General features: G+C 42.7%; 1 protein-coding gene across 8 annotated transcripts in view; it reads right to left on the reverse strand.

The window, feature by feature from the left end:
* Positions 1 to 504: 504 nt before the first annotated feature.
* Positions 505 to 18,201, reverse strand: part of MYH10 (myosin heavy chain 10) — a 175,041-nt gene continuing 157,344 nt past the window's right edge. For all 8 annotated transcript variants that reach the window (XM_053291241.1, XM_053291238.1, XM_053291240.1 and 5 more), the window contains 13 exons: positions 17,841 to 17,945; positions 15,162 to 15,314; positions 14,260 to 14,508; positions 10,988 to 11,200; positions 9,972 to 10,184; positions 5,471 to 5,632; positions 5,051 to 5,179; positions 4,381 to 4,469; positions 4,132 to 4,255; positions 3,804 to 4,012; positions 3,047 to 3,155; positions 2,427 to 2,599; positions 505 to 1,944 (listed from right to left, as the gene is read on the reverse strand). In XM_053291241.1, the coding sequence (XP_053147216.1) occupies positions 1,800 to 1,944; positions 2,427 to 2,599; positions 3,047 to 3,155; positions 3,804 to 4,012; positions 4,132 to 4,255; positions 4,381 to 4,469; positions 5,051 to 5,179; positions 5,471 to 5,632; positions 9,972 to 10,184; positions 10,988 to 11,200; positions 14,260 to 14,508; positions 15,162 to 15,314; positions 17,841 to 17,945 (2,073 nt within the window). In that variant the 3' untranslated portion in view covers positions 505 to 1,799. The remainder of the gene's footprint in view (positions 1,945 to 2,426; positions 2,600 to 3,046; positions 3,156 to 3,803; positions 4,013 to 4,131; positions 4,256 to 4,380; positions 4,470 to 5,050; positions 5,180 to 5,470; positions 5,633 to 9,971; positions 10,185 to 10,987; positions 11,201 to 14,259; positions 14,509 to 15,161; positions 15,315 to 17,840; positions 17,946 to 18,201) is intronic.

Raw genomic sequence — 18,201 nt, forward strand, 5'->3', positions numbered from 1 at the left:
CCAGTTTATTTTCTCCATATAATTATTTCAATGTTACCGCATCATCTTTCTTCACACACAAACCCAGGTACTTCTTCCCCTTAGCCCTTCATGACATTTTAAAACCAAGCAATTTAGGATGGGCAGGGCAGTACTATAAATATGTTTTTGTATCCCAGGTCACTTCTGTTGTGTGTCATAAGATATGAAATGCACAATCAGTTGTTTCTGGATCTTCCACTGCTATCTTTCCTAAATTCTTACTATTTGTCTGAGTTGGCTGCTTTTGTTTTTCCTGAAAGTGAATAGATAATTTAGAACCCAACTGAATTGCTGTAATATGTATAGCTGTTTATCACAATGAGTTTAGAGAGGAATTTGGTGTCAAATCCATAATTCCTCAATCTGGTTTTGAGGTTATTAGCAGGCACGAACCTAGAAGTTTCAGTTGTAGATTAGTAGCTGAGCTTAGGACAAAACATGTGTACTGATGTTTTCCAAGTAAACAGCTCTAATATTAATGAGTCTCTAGAATGAATAAATTTATTGTCTTACAAAAATCATTGTCTAGAAATATGAAGGTACAAAGAAACAAGGTATTTGCCGTCAGATGCCTGCAGCCAGTTATGATTAAGAAATACCCAAATGCACAAAACAAAAGCTTTGTAACAGATGTTAAAGCTTTTTAACCAAAGAAAAATATTCTTTTAAGCATGTTGCAAGAGATCAAGATTTTATAGTCAACACTGATTCCTTATAACTGAATATCAATAATACCACTTGGACTAGAAGAAGTGTAACATGATATGAAGAACAAAAATTAATACATTAAATCTTGTTATAGGCAAATTATATATGTAACATTGTCTTAGTACTGTAGTGTCTAAGGCACTTTCTGTAAATGTCAATTCTCAACTACGAAACTAAAGAATACTAGCTAAGTGCAGTTAACACTGTCCAAATGATAGCTGAGGGGAAAGAGGGTAGCTCCACTAATACGTCCTTTACAGGCAGTGTCCACATGCTGTCCTCTGGCAGACACTCCTGAGACACACCAAGATAGCTGCCAAGGGCTTCAACTGTAGTATAAGTGATTCTCCTGTCCCCAGCACTTCAGGCCAGTAACTAGTTACTTGAAGGTGAGGGAAACATAATTAATTTCCATACCAAGGCTTTCCAATTTGCATGGGCCATTCTGAATAGGTGGAGAATGGTTAGTCCGTCTCCACCAGGACATTGCACTGACCCTAGCTGGGAGGACACATGATTACCCATAGTGGACAAATGATCATTATATGTAGCATACATAGCTGGCGAGTAGTTAATGCTACATTCAGCCTAGGTTTCTCCCTTAAGCCTTTTCACAGTCAATGAACGGAAAGAATGAGAAGGAAAGAATGCAGTCAGGTCCTGCAGATCGAGTGGCATTGGTGTACAACTAAGCATGCATAGAAACAAGGAGGAGCCAGCTGCTTAGGAATGGCATATTAGGAAGGACAGAGGGAACATCCTTCTATCACCTGATGCTTCAGAAGATTGCTTTACAATGGATACCTGGAAACAAAAGCACTGAACAGAGACATTTTAATACATGTAAAGGGCAGTGGTACCTATATCCAAAGCACGGCAAGGCCAGACAGCAGTATGTCATGGCTGACCTGCAATGCATGACCTAGTAGTGTGCCAGTTTTGCCTAAAGCAAATCTGGGGCCACAAGGCAATTTGGTGGCCAGTTAAGTCCTCTTCTTCCTTCTCTTCCACCCACAAAGAAAGAAAGTTGCACTGGTGAGGATGCTGTCTGTACAACATGGCTGGGCACTCTATTCTGCTTGAGCAGCTGGTGGCTCATTGATATCACTGCCCTTGCTTTCTGCATCATCATCTGAAAGCTCAAGGGATGCCCCTTCAATGTGCAGTTGGCGCCTCCCGGATCGGCTGGAGGGAAAGGTGATTGGGCCACCCCTCCTGTAAGAATGCACAAGAAATGGTTGCTTGAGTACATGGCAGTTCGCTCAGAGAAGAATACCCAAACACATCATTATCCTCACAGAACATTTAAAGCTCAGTGCCATGCCACCACTTCAAACCATAGTTACATTTACATCAGAGATATGCTTAACCCTACAACTCAGAACTCAGGACACTTCACAGCTCCTATATCCATGGATGTGGAAGCAAAGTGGTGTAACTTTGAATTAGCAGCCCACTTTCAGACAACCAGTGCAGCCACAGCATGATTTAAGAAACTGTGGTCATGCTCCATTTTGGCTACTTAATATCATCCCTCCATTAAACTCTTGGTTCACATTAGGGCCAAGGTATCAAGAGTCAGGTGAGTGGGGAGGGAAGAGAAATGAAGATCAAATGAGCCATCCCCATCTCAAGTGGGCTGTCTTGAAGCACTAGTAGCACGTGCCCACACTTTGCTCCCCTGAGATGTTACTCACCGTAGCCTGTTTTTCAGAGTGCTGACCTCCCTGCTAAGACCCTCATTGGCTTCAGTGGCATCATCCAGCTCACGCTGGAGTTTGCGGCGTGAAGCATTAGCACGTGTAGCCTCCTCCTCTGCCTCTTCCAGCTGGCGTTTGAGTTGTTTCATCCTAGCATTGGCCTTCTCCATCTAGGGTTCATGTCCAGATGCAGGCCACAAGAAGAAAACAGTCATAAGGCTTGCCAGGTGAGATTAGGTCTTCACTTACATAAACACACACACAAAACTGATTAGAACAGCATAAAAGTGTGTTCTCTTCTCAAGATCTGGAACTTCCACAAGTGATCTAACATACTTTCAGCCGACTGTTCATTCATTATTATTTTAAATACTTATATCATGCCCTGCTAACTTGGCAAAGGGGCACCTTTTAAACATGGTGATTCTCTTCATTGAGGGGGGAGGGGAACTGACCCTATCCACCCCCAGCACAGTACCTCCAGTGACTGCTGCTGGTGTTTATCTTATGTTTATTTTTAGATTGTGAGCCCTTTGGTTACTTGCTAGCAACAAGCATCTCCTGATGGGTGGTTATCTGCAAGGATGAACTCTTAAGTGGAGCAGGCAGCTCCTCACCTGTTCTTTGTACTGGTCTGCATGCCGGCGCTCATCCTCCACCTGCATAAATACCTCCTTCAGCTTCTTCTCTGTGCGACGTACTAGCTTGTTGGCTGCTGCTCTCTCCCTAAATAAGTTCAACAGAGCAAAAATCACTCACCAAGATATCAGAAAGATGCTAGATTGAGTATAATAGCTGAAGGTGCAGGGCCATAAGCAATGGCAACAAAATAGTTCATACTTCCACATGATTGTATTTCCTCCAAAATTCTACAGCAGGAACACAAACTAGGCATTTCCTCCTGTATAATGGGTCCAAAGTATGTACCAAGACAAAAAACCCACAAAACTAATCAAAGATAGCTCAGTTGCTGGTTATCTGTGGGAATCTAAAGGAATAAACCAATAGCAACACAGTGCCAGAACAAATCAAGACTCTCACCTCTAGGTCACTCAAATCCCTGCACTGACTCATTCTTTGGACTTGCAGCCCTTATGGGAGGACTACCTAGTCTCATTTTGTCCCCAAAAGGAGATTCAAGACACTTTACCAGTTCCTAGCAGTTCTGAAGCTACCTTTCCAGAATCAGCTTCCTAAGAGCACTCTTTTCTCTAGATCACGGTTTCTCAACGTGTGGGTCCCCAGATGTTATTGGACTTCAACTCCTATAATCCCCAGCCCCAGGGGCCTTTGGTTGGGAATTATGGGAGTTGAAGTCCAATTACATCTGGGGACCCACACGTTGAGAATCCCTGCTCTAGATAGCTTGCTTACTTTGCCTCCTGTTCCAGCTGTTCTTCTAGCTGCCCAATCTTCGCTTCCAGTGCTGAAATAGTTGCCTTGAACTTGGACTTTACTGAACCCTCCAGCTCCTGCAGCTTGGCTTTCAGCTCTTTGTTGTGCCGCTCCAGCTGCTGACGTGCATTCTCACTCTTCTGGGCAGCACTTCGCTCTGTAGCCAGCTCAGAGTTCAGTGTGTCAACCTTTAAGAAGGCAAGCACAGTAGTGTAGATGCTCCTCTTTCCTGCAAAAGCAGGACTGCAAGTAACACACACACACACACACACACACACACACACACAGCGTGCTGGTGGGGAATTACCTGCAATGTGGTCTTGCGGAAACGGTCATTGAGCAGCTCCATGTTGCTCTGCTCCTCCTCTAGTTCCTCCTCCAACTGTGCAATTCGGGCTTCTAGACGGCGCTTCTCATCAAGCAGGGCAGATCTGCAGAAGAGACACACACACTTAAGGGCTGTGTGTTTTACAATTTCAAACCAGGAAGTCTGTGATAATCAGGTTCTATCACATCATGCATATGGTTAGTGAAAAGTGTATTTAGTGCAACTTACTTTCCAGAGGCACTATTGGCAATTTCGTCAGCCAACTCGTCCCTCTCTTGCTCTGCATGGCGTCTGGCTCTCTCAGAGGCAGCAAGCTCCTAAAAAGACAGTCATGGTCTTTGACATTCACTGGGCTTGGTAAACAAGACTGCTTTTAGGATATAGAGCTATCAAACTGTGCCCAATACAGTATCATTAGAGTCTATGAGCTGTATCCCAAGAAAGTTAGTTAGGGTTAAACACCACTGAAACCAATGAGACAATCACAACCAACTAGTGTCCCATTAATTTCATGAGACAATCATGATTAACTTTCTTTGCATACAATCCAATATCCTGGGAGGAACTAATCCAATATATAGCTCTCCCTAACCCCATTCCAAATTAACAGATGGCCCCACTTATGACATCTTACTAACATAAAGGATTGGACACTGAAGCCCAACTCTGCCAGCATCTTGGTTAAAAAAGGAATGTGTTAAGTTGCACTTCTTCACAGATGAAACATTTTAAGGTGCAGTTAAAGCACTCTGCAAACCAAAAAGACTTTCTAGAACTGCAAAACAGAATGCAAGATTCAGATCTCCAGACTCCTACCCTAAATCATGGGAATATCATACATTCGTCTGGTTACCTTCTCCAGCATGAACATCCATAAATATAAAAAATGGAGTCATACCTCCTGTAGTTGAAGAATTTCTGCTTCTAGGCTCTTGAGCTTTTTCTCATTCTCCTTTGACTGAGCAAAGATTTCATCTCTGGATGCCCGGGCTTCTTCTAGCTCGCGCTGATAGTCTTTCATCTGAGCCTTAAAATTAAGTGAGAGTAAAAATCAAAGCAAAATATTTGTTCTAAGAACTTAGCAAACTAGCTACACTGCCAGATTCCACTGTACACATGCAGAACATCAGTCATTAAATCCTATTCCCACAACACCAAATTGTTAATACTTAATATCTGTTATCTTCAGCACTTAATGTTAACTAATTCTCTTGCTCCCTCTTAAAGAAAGATGAAATATTTTAGAATAACTTTTTGTATTCAGGGGATGGATTCTTCCACCAAAGTGCATCTTGATTTGCAAAGCAGTTCTGCCCACCTGCAGTTTGCGCAGCTGCTTGATTGCTTCATCACGGGCCTTGTTTGCAGCTTCTATCTGAGCTTCTAGGTCTTTTAGATCTGCTTCCATTTTCTTCTTCGATGCCACAGCCAGGGCCCGTTGCTTTCTCTCATCTTCCAGTTCTGCTTCCAATTCCCGAACCTATGAGGTTAACAAACACCAGCAAAACAACAGGACGACATCAAAGGACGGACCTCAAACTTAACTTAGCAGTCGCACCTGCCTGAGATGAAATCCAGATACTCCTCTACTGCTTGAGAATACAGGATTACAGAATTCACACTTATGTGGAAGCTGCAACACACATACTGACAATCCTCAGCTCTCTAGAAACAAAATTCTGCCCACCGAGAAGCCAAGCAGAATGCACATGCGGACAATTCCAGGACTAGCTAAATTGCTGTAGATCTCAAGCCACTACAGGCTAAAGTCAGCTATGTTTTCTCCTGTTCAGTGATTTTATGACTAGTTTCCCATTAAGCGCTTCCATCTCCCTTCATCCATAACTCTTGTGCAGAAGCTAATATTGCAGCTTATTAAGTTGTTCTTAGGTAAAGGCAGACTATAATTGTTAACTTCATGCTGATGCTAAAATGATACTGTTGCTCCTGGCGCATCTGTTCCCAAAATGAAGATAATAAGGCCTTGTCCCATCTCCATTCAGTCTTCAAAGCAAAATGAGACACAATTAATGATCAACTAGGCAAGAAACTAGCAAAGAGTTAGTAATGACTTAATGTGTTTGGCTACAGGACAAAATTAAAAAGAGTTCAAGAATGAACTGAACTGAAATTTACAAGCCATTTTCTGAAAACACCCTTCTGTTCAGCACTTTTATACTGAAATAGAGAACTTGCACACTGAAATGGTTGGTCAGCTGCTGCCCTTTTAGAGTTGCTAGAACAATCCTCTATTACTTACAATATTCGTTAAGCTAAGTTATCTGTTTAATGACCCTAACCACATACTATCTGCATCCCTCTGTGTATGCTACACAGTTGTTAGTACAACAGAACCTACAGATGGCTCTCCGAGGCATTTTTAAAATGGTTCCAAAATATTTATAAAGTTATGACAATAATGATAACAGCCAGCTACAGACTAGGGATGTGTGTGGGACAAGATTTGCTTTCTGTTCCAAGCTCGGAATGGAACGCAAATATACCCGGAATGTTCCGTCGGAGCAACCAATCGAGTCAGTTGTTCCAACAGAATGAGCTTGGAACACTCAAAACATCCCAAGTGCCATTTGGGACTGGAAAGCACCATTTTGGAGTCCAAAATGGCTCTTGGAGCGTTCCAACACAGAATGGGGTCCTTCCATTCTGAGCTCATTTGAAGGGAATTCTGTTCCGACCTCTGAAACGTAAAACATTTTGAGTCTGAATGTTCTGAACGTGGAACATTCTGCAAATCTCTACTACAGACTTAATACAAATTAAGATTTCCAGCTATTTAGTTTACCTTTTCTAAAGATACTTGAAAATGACAGAATGTTTATTGACTATGAAAGTCTGGATAATGTTTCAGTCATTGACACTGAAAGAATATTTCAGGAAATCAGACATGTACCATGGATTTCAAGAAATCCAACTGTCAGAGGAAAGAGTATAAGGAGGATGTGAGATTCTGAAAAGCAAGATGCCAAAGACATAATCGCAACCATTCCTATGAGAAGAGATATCTCAAAAATGAGATAGCTCCCTAGGAGGAATGCACAGAGAACTCTCTGAACAGCTGAAAATAAAAAAGGACACACATAGGAAATGGAATATGAGGCACACAACCTAGAAGGCATACCAAAAAGAAAAAGAGGGCCTTGAACTTATAAGGATGGTGTCAAGAAAACCAAGGTTTAGAATGAGCAGAAGCTTGTGAGGGATATCCTACACAAACAAAAATGGTTTTTACAGATATATTTTGATGAAGGAACCAGTAGGTCCATTCTTTTTCTCTCTGATGATGAAGGCAATGTGGGGAAAGGCTCAAAAGAAGCTATCACTGTGGCAGTCGGCGAAAGATTGAGAAGGCAAGTCATACAGTGAGTAGATAAGCGGGAGGCATGGCTACCAGCAAAATGTTTCCCTCTCTCTAGCTCTAGAAGATTCCAATATGGTTCTCTGAGCATGTGTGCAAAACCCATCACTGTGATGCACAGAGACCACACAGAAAGAAGAGGAAGATCAATGAAAGTGGGAGGTCTGGTGCTTGGAGAAGATGGTGAAACGGAAGCGGGTGACAGAAAAAAGGCAGAGCTGCTTAATGGCCATTTCACATCTGTCTTCTCCCACAAAGCAACTGTGATCCAATCGGATAGCAGATGCACAAATAAAGAAGCGGGGGGCGGGTTCCTCAAGATAGACAGAGAGATGGTAGGGGAACATCTAGCAACCTTAAATTAGTTTGTCTCCAGGATTGTACCCACACGTACTGAAGGAACATGCAGATGTGATCTTAGAACCACTGTCTGTAATCTGTGAACACTCCTGAAGAACAGGTGAGGTGCTAGAAGATAGCCACAACATTTGTTCATCTCTATCTTCAGGGGTGGGTAGAAATTACAGAGTCAGTTTGACATTGATACCTGGCAATATCCTAGAACAGATTATTAAGCAATTTGTCTGTAAGCACTTGAATGTATCTGGTGATTCTTATGAGCCAGCACAGATTTGTCAAGAACAAGTCATGCTAGACGAATTTAATCTCCTTTTCCAATAGAGATACTAGTTTAGTAGTTCATGGGAATCCTGTAGACATTGTGGAGCTTAAATTCAGCAAAGTATTTGATGGCATCTCCCATAATATCCTTGTAGATAAAATAGAAGCTAGATAAAACTACTGTTAAATGGATTCACAGCTGGTTGAACAATCATACCCAGCAAGTAGTCATTAATGGTTCCATGTCATCCTGGAGTGAGTGCCACAAGGCAACATTTTCACACATGACTCAGGACAGAGTAGAGGGGATGCTTCTCAAATCTGCAGATGACACAAAGCTGGGAGGAGGGAATAGATAACAGCTTCGAAAACAGAATCAAGATTCCATCTGATCTAGACAGGCTTGGATATTGAGCCAAAATCAACAAGATGAAAAAAGAGACAAATGCAAAGTGCTATATTTGAGCAAGCAAGCAAGAAGTTACCAGAACTAATTTGCCTACTTTTCTTTCACTATAATCTTAACTGATAATTACTATCTTCACAAGTTAGCCCACTTCTGCCTCAAACGTTCAGGTGTCCGTCATCTTGAATTGGGGTAGATGACATCATCACAAACTACATCACTGAGGTGTCCCCATTTATCCCTGCAGTGTTTGGTCCAAGGCAGTTCACTAGTTAACCCACGTGCACCTCAAACATTCATGTGTTCACCTTCTTGAATTGGATGACATCGCCACAAATGACACCATTGAGCTGTCCCTATGTGTCCCTACAACTGTACTAAATTTGGTTCAAATCGGTGCAGGCATTGTGAAGTTGACAGTGAAACACACACACACACACACACACACACACACACACACACACACACACACTTACTTACTTGAGTGATCTCATAAGCTTACTTTCCTTAAGGAAAGTAGGCTAAAGAAAACGCACAAATATCGAATGGGGGAGACCTGGCTTGGCAGCAGTGCAGAAAGAGACTCAGGAGTACTAGTGAACAAGCTGAACATGAACTAGCAGTCTGATGTGGCAGCTAAAAATTCTAATGCAATCTTAGGCTGAATTAAACAGATGCTTTCTGTCCAGATCATGAGAAGTAATCGCTCCACTCTATTCTGTGTTAGTCAGACCTCACTTGGAATACTGTTTCTGGGCCCTTCACTTTAGGAAGGATGTTGATATACTGAATGTGTTCCTGAGGAGTCAATCCTCTGAATCAAGATGGTGAAACCTAGAAATCAAGACCTGGGTATATTTTACCTAAAGAAGAGAAGATTAAGGGCAAATATGATGGTTGTCTTCAAATATCAAAATGGCTGTCACACAGAAGGAGCAGACTGTGGCTCCTGCGGGCAAGACTAGAACCAATGAGTTGGAATTGCAAGCAAGCAGATTTAGGCTAGAATATCAGGAAGGATTTCCCATCTGTAAGGGCTGTTCAGCAATAGAACAGCCTGCCTTGTGCAGTGGTGGGCTCTCCTTTGCTGGAGGTTTCAAACAGAGGCTGGGTGGTCCTCTGTCAGGGATACTGTAGGATATTCCTGTAAGAGCAGTGTTGGACTAGAAGATCTCCAAGGTCTCTTTCTAACTCTGACATTCTACCATTTTCTGAAAAGTAAGTAGTACACATGGAACTTGTTTATAATTTCTGTCTCAAGTCATTACATTTCTGGGACCTGGAGGTGGGGTGGGGTGGGGTAAGCCTTGTGTTTCAGGCAAATTTTGGTGGTTAACATTCCAACTTTTGAGAAGTGATCAAATCCAGCTACAAACTCCTTCAGCTATAGTTACTCTCAGGTATTCCAAGCCATACCTGTTTTACCAAGAGTCTCTTCTTCTCCTCATTCTGCTCATCCCTGGCCTGGAGATCTCTTTCAAACTGTGCTTTCATAGCTTGCATGTTCACTTCCAGGCGCAATTTAGCATCTTCTGTGGCCTGCAGCTCATCCTCCAGCTCCTCCAATTGTGTTCTCATTTCCTCCACTTGTTGCTCCAACGTGCGCTTGGATTTTTCTAGCTCATGAACCTACAAACCCAGAGAATTTGAATTAAAAAGACATACCAACCTTTCAGTTATCCTAACAACAACAGAATTGCTAGCGGTCACTTATGTTGCTTAAACATGTTTAAGCAACATCATGCTTAAACATATGTGCCAACCTGTTTGCATGTGGCCTTTGCATACCAGTGTTCGGCAACCTAGCTGGATATGCTACAGGAATGCTAAGGTTGCAAGCGAATGTGTCAGTGCACATGGGAAGTGCATTTAAATGTAACATGGCATGCAGAGAATGCTTGCATGAGTAGCACTTTAACAGTGGCCTACATCACATCTGTTTCAACTTTTAGAGTGCATGAGGATGAAAAGCACAACAAAAGAAGAATGTGAAACTAGAGTGCACTCTCCTGAATGAAAGGCAAGTCAAAGACAGCAATGGACAAAAATTCACAATTTTACCCTTAGAATAATACGCATTTGTGTTTTAAACTATTTAGATTGCACACAGAATTCCAGAAACCATTTTACAACATTAGAAGGATCTCTTTCAACTCTCCAAAATTTCAGTTTTACCAGCCTTATTTTTGTATAAATTGATAAGCTGGCGATGCAATATGCATATTTAGGGTGACTCTCAAGTACTCCTTTTAAGACCTTTTTAAAAGACTTCTTTAAGACCTTAAGTAAACTTTTATTATGTAAAAACTATGACAATACCTGGTAAAAATGTTGTTTAAAATGTTGTTAAAGGCATAGTAAAAACAAACAAACTTCATTTAGTGTATTTGTTCAAACTGTACTATATCATTTCCATTTATGTAAACACCCACATTTTTGCCCACATCATCTTTGGAACTCATCAGGTCCTCCATGTCTGTTCTGAGTTGCTTGTTCTGCCTCTCAAACTCTTCCTTGGCCTCCAAGGCTTCCTCCAGGGCTCGTGCTAGAGAGAGTGCCTTGGTTTCTTTTTCACGAGCTTCAGCCTCTGCACGGTCTCTTTCCTCTGCATAACGAGCAGATATATTCTTCTCTTCTGCCAGCATCTGAGCATTGCAATATGTGGACAAACAGGTCAGACATTAGGATTTTTCTCTTAACACCCAAGTTATTAGGGCTTTTTGATATTTTGAATTTCAGCTGTATCAGGAGTGTTACTACAGAGCAGCCAAATCTAATGCAAGCCGCCCCTCAGAGGAGTTGAATCTATTATCCTCACCACCACACACAATTTCTCAATATTGAACCTCACCAGTCAGTTATTAAGACCAACTACCATCCCTGTCAGGCTCCAGTTGCGGTACAAATTCTAGCTCCAGTTGCGCACATGTGTCAGCTATTTCTGGTATGACGCTGACCAGGGCTTCAAGGAGGTACACTGAAGCTCCACACCAGCAGTTTTGGGGAGAGCGCCGGCAGGGGGAAAGCAGTGGGGCAGGTAAGGGCACCCTCCCTGCCCCTTAAAGGCCCTCCTCACCTCCCGGGAGTTCATGGACTAGTTCATGCACATCCCTAGTGTCTATTTCTATCCCCAGATGATGTAGTCTTAGAGAGGGCGAAAGCAGGCTCATTGACTGATTGACTAGGAACCGGTGGGTGGACAAAACATGGAGTGAAAAGCTCAGGTCTGACAAGGCTGAAGGTAGATCCAGTGCTCTGAGTAGGTTGTCATTTGGAAAGGCAAAGATTCTGATGCCTTGGAGTGTGCTATGAGAGGTGTGATGGCCTTTGTGAACACCCTGGGTGCTGAGGATAGACCAGAAGGTAAGGCTTTGTATTGGCATTGCCTGTCCAAATATTTGAAGCAGAGGAATGGTTGACTGTTTAGATGAATTGGAATGTGGAGGTAGGCCTCTGTCAGGTCTATGGAGGTGAGGTGGTCCAGATGGTGGACGGATTCCACAACTGACCTCAGAGTATCCATCTTGTATTTTTGTGTCTGACTAATTCGCTGAGAAACTTGAGATCTAGGAGTGCTCTGAGAGAGCTGTCCTTTTTCGGCCTGGTGAAGAAAATAGAGCAAACGCCTCTGCTGTGCTGTTGAAGAGGCACTGGCTCTATTGCCCCTATATTTTTGAGATGCTGTATGGCCTGTAGGAAGCCTATATGCTTGGTAAGCAAGCATGAACATGGGGTTGGCAAAAACATTTTTGGTTGTAGAGTGGTGTACTCTACTCTGTACCTGTGCTGAATAGACTGAAGGACCCACCTGTCACTGGTGGAGATTTCCCAGGCATGAAAGAATTGTACTAAGCAACCCCCTGACCAGGAGTGGCCGTGAGTCAGGACTGCTGGCTGGTTGTTTTGGCCTGTCCTGTGAAGGGCGACATCGCTGTCTGGTAGGTTTGTTGTTGGGTCTGAACCTGTTCCAAAAGGGACACTGTGGTCTGTTGCCTCTGTCCCTGGGTCTAAAGGGGTCTCTGAAGGGATGAAAGGACCGCTTATTCTGCCTAGAGAAGTTCATATGTGTTGTAGGCAGGACTTTTCTCTTATCCATGGTTTTGATGAGTATGTCATTTAATGATTCATCGCTGAACAGCTTGGAACCTACATAAAGGACAGCCGCCAAGTTCGAGCGAGAGGTGGCGTCTTTCTGCCAATATTTCAAACATAGTGTTTGCCTGGCCACTACAGAGGAAGCGGTGGACCTGGCTATTTATGATGGGATCTGAGCTGTCGGTGACTGACCAGGAGAGAGATCTTGGGGTTGTGGTGGACAGCTCATTGAAAGTGTCAACTCAGTATATGGCAGCCGTGAAAAAGGCCAATTCCATGCTAGGGATTGAAAATAAAAATGCTAATATCATGCCCTTGTACAAATCTATGGTGCGGCCACATCTGGAGTACTGTGTACAGTTTTGGTCAACGTATCTTAAGGAGGATACTGTAGAACTTGAAAAGATGAAGAAGAGGGAAACCAAGGTGATCAGGGGCCTAGATCACTTTCCTTATTGAAAGCCCTTTGGTGACAGGGATCCATCTTATTCATTTATTAATTATTTCTCTATTTAAACTGCTTTGGAAACTTTTGTTGAAAAGTGGTGTATAAATAGTTGTAGTTATTATGAGGCAAGGCTACAGCATTTGGGGGTTTTAGTTTGGAAAAGAAGCAGCTAAGGGGGGAGACATGATCGAGGTATATAAAATTATGCACTGAGTGGACAAAGAAAATTTTTTCTCCCTCTCAACACTAGAACCAGGGGTCATCCCATGAAACTGAAGGTCAGGAAATTTAGGACCAACAAGAGGAAGTACTTCTTCACACAGTGCATAATTTGAATTCTTTATTGGAATTCAAGGGCCTTTATTGGAATTTAGGGCCTTTATAGGCCCTAAAGACCTACCTGGCCTTCCAGTGCTCTTAAATTGTTTTCAAGGGTCTTTGATGCTTGTGAACCACCCTGAGCTATTTTGTAAGGGCGGTCTAAAAATCGAACAAATAAATAATAAATCTATGGAATTCCTTGCCATGGCATGTGGTAATGGCCACCAGCTTGGACAGCTTTAAAAGAGGCTTAGACAAATTCATGGAGAACAAAGGTATCAATGGCTACTAGTCTGGTGGCTGTGGGCCACCTCCAGCCAGAGGCACGATGCCTCTCAATACCAGTTGCAGGGGAGCAACAGCAGGAGAGAGGGCATGGCCTCACCTCTAGCAGGAGTGGACGATTTCTGGGTTGGCCTTAGAGGCCTAGGAGGAGCTGGGGACGATGGTGGCACCAGGAAAGGAGTTTTCCTCTGCATCCTAGCTTCTGGCTCAAGGGAAAAAGGAAAGGAGGAACAGAACAGAGGAATATATAGAGATGACAAAGAGGGCCTTAAAAAAGTTATAATCAAAAAGGAGAGACAAACTGCAAGATAAAAGAAGTGCAAAGGAACTAGGAGGAGTAGGTATAAGAAACAAGAGAGAAGGCTTTTAGAAGAGAGGAGAAAAGGCTGTCTGGAGCAGACGCAAGATTATCAGAACTGGCTGGGGTTATCCTTCCTAGGGCTACTTAAGTTTTTCTATGTTAATCTGCATAATCCTGCCTCTGGAGCAACAGAGGACGTATAACCACGAGATGTCCTCTTTCAGCAGCAGGGTAGCAAGAAGATTTAAGCATACCTGATCAAACTTCTTCTGTTTCTTCTCCAGGTTGGAAACAATCTGGCGCTGGTGATCAAGGTCCACCATCAAGTCATCAAGCTCCTGCTGAAGACGGTTCTTGGTCTTTTCTAACTTATCGTAAGCCATTGCCTTCTCTTCTAGGCGCTGGTTCAGAATTTCCATGTCCTTCAGCAGCTTCTTCTTACTCTCCTCCAGTCCTTCAATGGTGCCCAAGTCATCATCAACTTTCTTTTTGGCATCAGCCAGCTGAGTTTGACGATACAAAATAGAGCTATTACTACATTTCTAAGCCTAGTAGGACACAAGCATCATGCTTTATGCATGCACACAGTGGCCTAGCTCTCACTGAGGTGGTAAAGCTTGTGTGGACTGTACCACTCTAGAATGCAGTTGGGGGTTCACACAAATGAATATTCTTTGCATGAGAAACTAGCAAATGAGAACCCTTGCCATGAAAGTTTTCTATGTGTGGGTTGTTAGTGCTTTGTTTTTTGCATTCGGTCATGTGAATCCCCATCTGCGATGAGACAGAAACAGGTTTACCACCTCCATGAGAACTAGGCTCATGTTAATATCAATCACTGCACTGCTCGAGAATCACCCCCATGCACTGCAAGGGAAAAAAAGACACGTTCTAACTGTTCAAGCTAAAAAATAAAATGGTGTAACCTCATATGATGCAATAAATAGCCCTAGCTACAAGTTAACAGCTCCTGACCTTTTGGAGGAAAACCTGGAAGAAAAACACTTGTTCAACTAAGGCTAATCTGGCTGGGGAGGAAACCATGCAATACTCAGTGGGTTGGCAGGTTTGGCTTTTTAAAAGCCAAACTTTGTGTTTCGGCCCATTTGACCCACGAGTATACCCCTTAGGTTCTGGCAACCTTAGGGCTCCTCACCTGAGACTGCAGGGCTATCACCTGTTTCTCCAAATTCTTCCTGGCCTCTTCCTCTTCTTCCTGCTGTTCCTGCAGGTTGTTCTTCTCCTCCTCCAACTGCCGAATCCTGCTACTCAAGTTCAGCTTCTGGCGGGTTTCCTCTTGCAACAGCTCCTGTTGTGGGAATGAAAAGTACATTTATTTATCCCTTGTCTCGACAGAGTTCAAAATTAACCTCATAAACTGCCCTTCAGTATTTAATAGGGATATTCAGTAATGGGAATGTTTGCCAAGAGGTAGTATAGAGCTGCCCATGGAAGCAAAGTTCATAGCTGCTGTTCTGACATTAACCCATCATGGTGAAATCTGACAATGGGACCCATCATTCCAGATCTTAAAGCAACTAATTAAAAGCTGGTACCACAGCAAGAAAGGTCATCTTAAATGAAGAAACATCGAAGCACCTTATTACCATCAAAGAGGATGAGATTAGTCATTTTTGTAATGGCAGCAATCACAAAAAAGATAAAAGGGGAACTGAATAACTGCCAGAACTGGTCATGCTTTGTTAGCACGTTATAACAGAAGCTACCTAGGGCTAGTTATCACTGCATTCGGGTCCATCAATTTCTCAAAGATCAAATACTCCTCAAAGCACTGAGGAGGGTCTTGTAGCAGAAGAGCTTTGATTCTGAAGAACTGTGTTAAAGGTTGAGCAAACAGTTATTCTATAGATGAGCACACAATTAAAAATGTTATCCTGTCCATCCTCAGCAATTGTAATACAGCGTACCTTTGTATCATTTTTATAAATAGGGAACAATGAAACAGTGAAAGGTGCTGCTTCATATTCTAGCTCAGAAACACTGGGTCACCTATGCACTGTGGCTCAAGAGTATCTTTGACAAAAGAACCATTGCTTGGTGCTTTCAGAGGAAATGCTCCAACTAGGCAAATAAGGAATTGCCTGCATAGAAACGACTTGTACAGCTTACAGAAGCTATAGTAGTTAGTAGGGATGTGCTGAACATTTCAAGGGCGAAATGTTTCAACTTGAAATAGACTGTTTTGATTTCAAAACAGAACACCCTTTAAATAAAGGACCTGTTTTGAGCTCGGAGCAGAACAACCCCATTTCAACTGAAACGTTTCGACACTCTGAACACCATTTTGGAGGCCTTTCCTCCTTGCGGATTGGTTTGCGATCTCTTTACTTCTTGGTTGCCTTATCATACAGATTGAGTGTTATCCTCAAAATGTATCCAAAAGGGACTGGGAGGCACAGAGAGCCCTTATAATGTGAGGAGGATATCAAGAGAAAAATAAAACTTTGATTTTGGGGTTTTCTTTTCACTGAGTATAATACGTATGCTATTGCTGCTATAACTATCTGGTTTTGCTGGGTCTCTGATTGATAAAAGGCAGAACTTGGGTTTGTTTCGTTTGTGAGATAGTGTTGTGGTGAGAAATGGATAGTGGCATCGGGGTGTGTGTGTGTGTGTGTGTGTGTGTGTGTGTGTGTGTATTATTTCTTGGTGATTGCTGTGATGAGCTCCATGTCTGGTCTTGAAACTAACTTGTGCTTCACTCACTACTCTGGTCTGCTCTGCAATCTGGATTCATTGCAAGGTGTACTCAGTCAAAATGTGGTTGAAGTTGCTACAGTTGAGCTTATGGCTATGCTTGCTGCTAAGTAAAGTGCTGCTGTGGCAGCCGTTCCAATGCTAGGAAGTAACTTAAGGAGTCATAATTGTGTGTGAGAGAGCAACCTGTGTCAATGCTGTTACTGCAGTGCAGGCACTGTGGCTGGCAGTGGATGCTGGGTCAGTGATTCTTTACTGGTCATTTTTGGATTGTGCTTGAAATGTGTGTTCTGTGTTGAGAGGGGCAGATTCCCTTTTACTGTATGCTTCTGCAGGGTTTTTCATGGCAGGATTGTAAAATGCATTGCAAGTTGCAATGCAAAACTTGTGTGCATGCACTCTGTGAGTGCAGCTTGTTCTGGCTGTAAGAACAATGGGTGAACTCAAAACACCCCATTGTTCCCCATGAGTAGCTCTTAGGGTATGATGGGTGCTACCTAACACCCAACCCACAAAAAAATGGGCAAGCGGGCAATTTTAAACAAATTTCTAACCTTCCCCCCACAACTCTATAGGATCCTATGGGCAAAGGTTAATCATTTGTTTAAAATTGCCTGCTTGCCCATTGCTTTTGTGGGTTGGGTGTTAGGTAGCACCCATCATATGCTACCACACAACCCACTTTGATGTCCCTAGGAGCTACCCAGGGAACAGTGGGGTGTTTTGAGTTTCCCCATTGTTCCCTATGGCTGAAACACTCAAAACGTTTCAAGTTGTTTCACTGAAACAGCTGGCTCGACCAGTTTCCAATGAAATGTTTCAGCAGTTTGTGTTTTATATTGTGCTTGAAAGATAAAGCAAAATCCATTTCGTTCACATCCTTAGTAGTTAGTCCAAACTACACTTCTGGCAAGGGAATACTGATCAGAGTGAGGAACAAAACTGGTTTATGTATGTGGCATCAGGGGATTATTTTACTTTCTAGCAAACTAGTAGGGAATGTGCAATTCTGCTGGAAGCAATACTGAAACCATGCACAGCTGTTTTTCCAGTTCTACCCAGAGAAACAGCTTGCAATATGCTCACAAGCCATATGCATTCTAACATGCAGACATACCTGTGTATCTTGTAGCTGAGATTCCAAACTGGCAGCATCTTTGGCAAATTTAATGCCTTTTTTCTCTGCTTCTTCGAGGAGACTCGAGACATTGTCCAGTTCATTCTGTAAAGCAAAGAACCTACATGTAACATATTAGTAATCTGCTTGCCGGGGCAAAAAGGGCTCGTCAGAGTTATGTGTACAATTTATGGTATCCACAATAATGCATCTCTGAGAGAACATTTGAGAAAACATGTATTTTACATGAACTGACACCCATGTAAAGAGTTGTGTAAATGTTGGGGAGAGCTGGTCTTGTGGTAGCAAACATGACTTGTCCCCTTAGCTAAGCAAGGTCCACCCTAGCGATGTGCACAAA

Source organism: Hemicordylus capensis, chromosome 2 (genome assembly GCF_027244095.1).
Source record: "Hemicordylus capensis ecotype Gifberg chromosome 2, rHemCap1.1.pri, whole genome shotgun sequence".
NCBI classification, from domain to species: domain Eukaryota; kingdom Metazoa; phylum Chordata; class Lepidosauria; order Squamata; family Cordylidae; genus Hemicordylus; species Hemicordylus capensis.